Source organism: Pongo abelii, chromosome 2 (genome assembly GCF_028885655.2).
Source record: "Pongo abelii isolate AG06213 chromosome 2, NHGRI_mPonAbe1-v2.0_pri, whole genome shotgun sequence".
Classification (NCBI taxonomy): Eukaryota; Metazoa; Chordata; class Mammalia; order Primates; family Hominidae; genus Pongo; species Pongo abelii.
In genome coordinates this window covers 151,404,087-151,410,086 of record NC_085928.1, presented here as the reverse complement: position 1 = coordinate 151,410,086, position 6,000 = coordinate 151,404,087, and the positions used below count along the sequence as shown (strand labels likewise).

Genomic DNA, 6,000 nt, shown 5'->3' with positions numbered 1-6,000 from the left:
GGCCTCAGGGCTGGGCTCTTAAGGCTCTGGGGAAGATCTGGCTTCCAAGCTCACTGGCTGTTGGCAGAATGCACTTCCTTCCGCTTCCCATACAGCCACATTGAAAACAGCAAGCATGTGTCCAAACCCAGAGGCTTCAGGTCTCACTTCTGCTTCCAGCTCCCATGATCACACTGGGCCATCGGATAATCCAGGATAATCTCCCTATTTTAAGGTCAACCCACCAGTTACCTTAATTTCATCTGCAAAGCCCCTCTTGCCACGTGATAAGAGCATAACCATGGGCATGGCCCCAGAAGGTGAAGGTCATGGGGGCCGAAATTCTGCCTACATCAGCAACAGGTCCAGTTCGGGGTGAATCGCCTCTGAAGGGTGCTCTGAAGTGCTCCAACTGAAGTTTTGGCCATCTCCGCCGGCCACACCCCACTGGGTTCCTCCTCCCCAGCTCTGGCTGTTTCGTCCCCTCTAGCCATCGCCCACCGTCTGCACTGCTACACGGCCTCTCAGGACATCCCAGTTCCCTCCTGCCCCTGAGAGCTCTTATCTGAGGACACGCATCATTCCTCAGGAAACTCTCTTTCCACACCATCCCCAGCTGTTCTCAGCCACCCAGAAAAAAGGAACATAAACGCTAATGGGGAAAAACGTGGGGACACATCTCATTTCACCCCACACTCCCTCAGCTCAACCTGGGAATGTGACCTGCCGGGCAGCAAGACCAGAAGCAACACCACTCCGGTTCTCCTGAAGGCCAGTGGCGCAGCCCTTGGGTATTCTCAGGGTTCTCTTGCCCAGATAGGTGGCCAGCTAGCAGGAGTGCATACTCTTCCAAATATCAGCTAAAGTCAAATGACGGCTCAATCTTCTCCATCTACTAAATCAAATTGGTGCTAAGCTCAATGGCCAAGGATGCAAAGCTGGTTGTCTTTGGTCCCTTCCAAACTGTGGTCTGTGAATGAGCAGTGGTAGGTATTACCTTGGAGTTGCTACATCTATGGAATCCCTCCTAGCGAACTGGAATCTGCATTTTAATGATACCCAGGTGATCTGAAAGCACATCCTGAAATCCTGAGGAAAACCCAAAGTCAGCAGCAGAAAGGCAGACTCCAGCTGTGTCCAGGCATCCTTTGTTCCGAGTCCAGTCCTTACCCGGCCCATACAGGCCCAGCTCCCAGCCACTCTTCCTCCTCCATCAAGCACCACCTATCTCTTGAGATCTTTCACAAAAATAAACCTTTGGAATAATCTAGTCTTACCCCACCTCATGGCCTCTTGCATGTCAGTGCCATCACCATCATCACGCCACGTGCTGTGTCTCAGAGCCTGTTCCCTCCTAGTTTAAGATCTTTGAGAAACCATGTCTTTTCATCTCTGTATCCTCAAAGTCTGGCTGATCCAGTCCAGTATATAGCAGGTCTGCTAAATTGTTGTTAAACTGCCTTAATTTTGATAGATGAAGCAAGCAGAGCCAGAAGTTGGGGAGATCAGCTAAGATCATGGGGCAGTCAGGGGCTGATCCACGTCCAAACTTCTGAACCAGGGAGGCATACAAGATGCTTTAGTGACTTACATGTGTGTGCTATTTTTATTTCTCTCCAACACCCACCCCATGTTGGATGCCATCTCAATTCTTCTTGTGTATTCTGAGAATGAGTCTTTTATCTAAGCTCATTAAAACAGAAATTCCATCCATATTTACTTCAAAAGACTCAAAAATACAATAGAATACTTAATATGAATTTCACAGGCACCAAAGTTTACAGCTGTTGAGGATGAGATCACACTGGCCCAACTAAAGTCATGTCACCTCTCTCACATTGTAGCATTCTTTTATCCTTGTTTTACACTCTTAAGAGATAGCATAAAGAAGAAAATCAAAACCCAGAAAAGGTTTGCTATAATTACTCCAATAATTTCCTTCAGTGAAAATCTCTTATCACTATGATTTTAGTGATAGAGGAACAAGCAGAGCTCTCACGTGGGGCTGAGTGCCTGCTACTAAAGGGCAGAGGCTGCCGCCAGGCCACCAAGGCCCATCTGGCCAGGCAAGGCCACCCAGAGCCCTCATGTTTACTCCAAACGGCCATTCTTGAGCCAGCTGGGTTGGCTCCCACCCCTTCTGGCTTGCACCACCACAAAGAAAACCTCAAGAATATCTGCTTTGCCGTTTTTTTTTTTTTGGAGACGGAGTCTCGCTCGTGTCACCAGGGTGGAGCGCAGTGGCGTGATCTCGACTCACTGCAACCTCCGCCTTCTGGGTTCAAGCGATTCTCCTGCCTCAGCCTCCCAAGTAGCTGGGACTACAGGCATGCACCACTACGCCCAGCTAATTTTTGTATTTTTAGTAGAGACGGGATTCCACCATGTTGGCCAGGATGGTCTCGATCTCTTGACCTTGTGATCCGCCTGCCTCGGCCTCCCAAAGTGCTGGCATTACAGGCGTGAGCCACTGCGCCCGGCCGCTTTTTTTTTTTAAAAAAAAAAAAGGAGAAAAGTAACAATAAACAATAGCCTTAAGAAAAAACAAGAAGCAACACAGATCATATGGGAAGCACAACTTTCTCAGCCAAGTAGCCCAAATTATGATGAATAATCCTACCAAGAACACACCTAATACTGGAGGGGAAAGAATGCTTACACAAAACTGTTGTTTGCTTTGAAGCTTTGAATAAGTTCCAAGTTTTTATATTTCACAATTTATATACTTTATTACAGTCCACAGTCTGCTAAATAAAAGCAGTAACAAGATATTTCACAAACTATTGTACAAATTACGTCTTATGAATTTAATCTGATAAAAAATTAGGTGCATCGTCATACTGGCTAACCTAAAAATGCTATTTTATCTACAGCCTAAAATAAGAGACAGTTCCAACACTAAAAATTAATCCCGGTTTTTTTTTTTACATGTTTTACAAAAAAAAGTTTGTGCTCTTAATCAAAAAGATCCAGGCTAATTCAGCATGTAAAAAATAAATTTTACAAAGAACCCAAGATAATATTTTTCAAATACACTTTTATTTTCTTTTTTTCTTTCCTCACATACAGAACTTCTCCACATACCACATTTCTTGCAGCTATAAAGTCACTTGATGTTGGCCGGGTACCATTTTATCCCTAAAACTCTGTTGACATCAAAATATGACAGTTGTTATATCCATAAAATATTTACATAGCACGGCATATTAAGCTTTGGACACTTGGCAATTAAACCACATAAAAAGAGGACAAGACCCCCATCCTACATATTTGGAATCAGGTGTTCACCGGTCCCTATCTGGCGACTGTACACTGGTTCAAAGGGCAGCAGAGGCAACAGGCAGTTACTTCAGAGGACACTGAACACTATGATCTGGAAGCACGTTATGATGTAACCCAGTGTCATGTACCACACACCTTTCTCCAAGGTGGTCTCATAATTCTAGAATGGAAGGTCCAGCTGTTACAAAATGAAGACAGACAACACAACATTTACTCTGTGGAGATATCCTACTCATACTATGCACGTGCTGTGATTTTGAACATAACTCGTCCCAAAAACTTGTCACGATCATCCTGACTTTTTAGGTTGGCTGATCCATCAATCTTGCACTCAATTGTTACTTCTTTCCCAGTATTGTTAGGAGCAAAGCTGACCTGAACAGCAACCAATGGCTGTAGATACCCAACCTGGCAATAAAAGGAAAATATATTAATTCAAACTCTATGGAAACTTTACACTTTTCTCTACCAGGAATTGGCTTATTCTGTACATTTTCTTTTTGAGACTGTTGCCCAGGCTGCAGTGCAGTGGTACAATCATGGCTCAATGAAGCCTCAACCAATCCTCCCATCTCAGTTTCCTAAGTAGCTGGGACTACAGGGACACGCCGCCACAGTCCATTAATTTTTAAATTTTTTTGTAGAGACGGGGTCTCCCTGCCTAGGCTTGTCTCAAACTCCTGGCTTCAAATGGCCCTTCCACCTTGCCCTCCCAAAGTGCTGGGATTACAGGTGTGAGCCACCACACGTGGCTTGTAAATTTAAAAAAAAAATTAGATCTATTATTTTCTGTTCTCTGCATTCTTTTTAATTTTTTGGAGCTGTAAGTCCATACCTGTAATTACTGATAAAAATGTTGGCTGGGTGTGACAGCTCATGCCCCTGAGCTCAAGTGATCCTCTTGCCTTGTCCTCCCAGAATGCTAGGATTACAGGTGTGAGCTACCACACCCGGCCTATTATCATTATTATTATTATTATTTTTTGTGAGACAGTCTTGCTCTGTTGCCCAGGCTGGAGTGCAGTGGCATGATCCCGGCTCACTGCAACCTCCGACTCCCGGGTTCAAGTGATTCTCCTGCCTCAGCCTCCCAAGTAGGTGGGATTACAGGCACCCGCTACCATGCCCAGCTAACTTTTGTATTTTTAATAGACGGGGTTTCACCATATTGGCCAGGATGGTCTCAATCTCCTGACCTCGTGATCTGTCCACTTTGGCCTCCCAAAGTGCTTGGGAATATATAGGCATGAGCCGCCACACCTGACCCTTATCATTATTTTTTAATATTCTTTTTTGAAATGGAGTCTGTTGACCAGGTTGGAGTGCAGTGGCACGATCTCAGCTCATTGCAACCTCCACCTCCCAGGTTAAAGCGATTCTCCTGCCTCAGCCTCCCATGTAGCTGGAATCACGGGTGCCCACCACCATACCCAGCTAATTTTTTAATTTTTAGTACAGGGCTTTGCCATTGCTACTAAAGTTGGCCAGGCTGGTCTTGAACTCCTAACCTCAGATGATCCACCTGCCTCGGCCTCCCAAAGTACTGGGATTACAGGTGTGAGCCACTGCACCCGGCCTTACTTTTTTTTTTGAGACATTGTACTCTGTTGCCAGGCTGGAGTGCAAAGGTGCAATCTCGGCTCACTGCAACCTCTGCCTCCCTGGTTCAAGCGATTCTCCCGCCTCAGCCTCCTGGGTAGCTGGGATTACAGGAGTGTGCCACCATGCTCAGCTAATTTTTGTATTTTTAGTAGAGACAGGGTTTCACCATGTTGGTCAGGCTGGTCTCGAACTTCTGACCTCGTGATCTGCCCACCTCGGCCTCCCAAAGTGCTGGGATTACAGGCATGAGCCACTGTGCCCAGCCCCGGCCTTACTTTTTAATATTCTATAATCTTGATTTTAATTTACCTTTTCATCTTAAGTTGTTTAAGAGACAGTTTCCACTTGTCCCTCCCCCCATATAGAAGGGTCTTTTAAATAATTTTGAGTTTTATTGCATTGTAATCACAATGTATTGACTGTAATGTATTTCTACTTTATGGAACTTAAAAGATTTTATTATTATTTATTTATTTCTTTTTTTTTTTTTTGAGATGGAGTTTCGCTCTTGTTCCCCAAGCTGGAGTGCAGTGGCACAATCTTGGCTCACTGCAACCTCTGCCTCCCAGGTTCAAGGGATTCTCCTGCCTCAGCCTCCTAGATAGCTGGGATTACAGGCATGTGCCCCCATGCCCAGCTAATTCTGTATTTTTAGTAGAGACAGGGTTTCTCCATGTTGGTCAGGCTGGTCTCGAACTCTCCACCTCAGGTGATCCGCCCGCCTCAGCCTCCCACAGTGCTGGGATTACAGGCGCGAGCCACCGCGCCAGGCAGTAACGAGCTTTTTTATTTTCTCCCCACATGATACTTATTGATGACAGAGGAAAAAAAGTACATTGTAGAAACCTGGCTGATACCACCTTAACCAAGGAATCAAGGTAGTATCACCATTAATGGAACGAAATGATACCATGTCCCTCCTGACACTCTGAGAACTCAGCATTTCTTTTGAGGCACTCATGCCAAAATGCACAACCTACATTTAATCATGAAAAACCACCAAATTCAAACTAATGTACATAAAATAAGACATAAAGGTACTTATTTTTGAAGAGCACAAAGGCATGAAACAGACTGAGGAAATATTCCTGATTATAGGTTGCTAAACATGTTAACAGTGTGACATCTGGGATCAGG

General features: G+C 45.0%; 1 protein-coding gene across 2 annotated transcripts in view; it reads right to left on the bottom strand.

Moving 5' to 3' along the window:
- Positions 1-2,680: 2,680 nt before the first annotated feature.
- The window catches only part of ATP1B3 (ATPase Na+/K+ transporting subunit beta 3), a 44,257-nt gene continuing 40,937 nt past the window's right edge, over positions 2,681-6,000 (bottom strand). For both annotated transcript variants that reach the window (XM_002814122.6, XM_063722242.1), the window contains one exon: positions 2,681-3,669. In XM_002814122.6, coding sequence (XP_002814168.1) covers positions 3,499-3,669 — 171 coding nt within the window. In that variant the 3' untranslated portion in view covers positions 2,681-3,498. The remainder of the gene's footprint in view (positions 3,670-6,000) is intronic.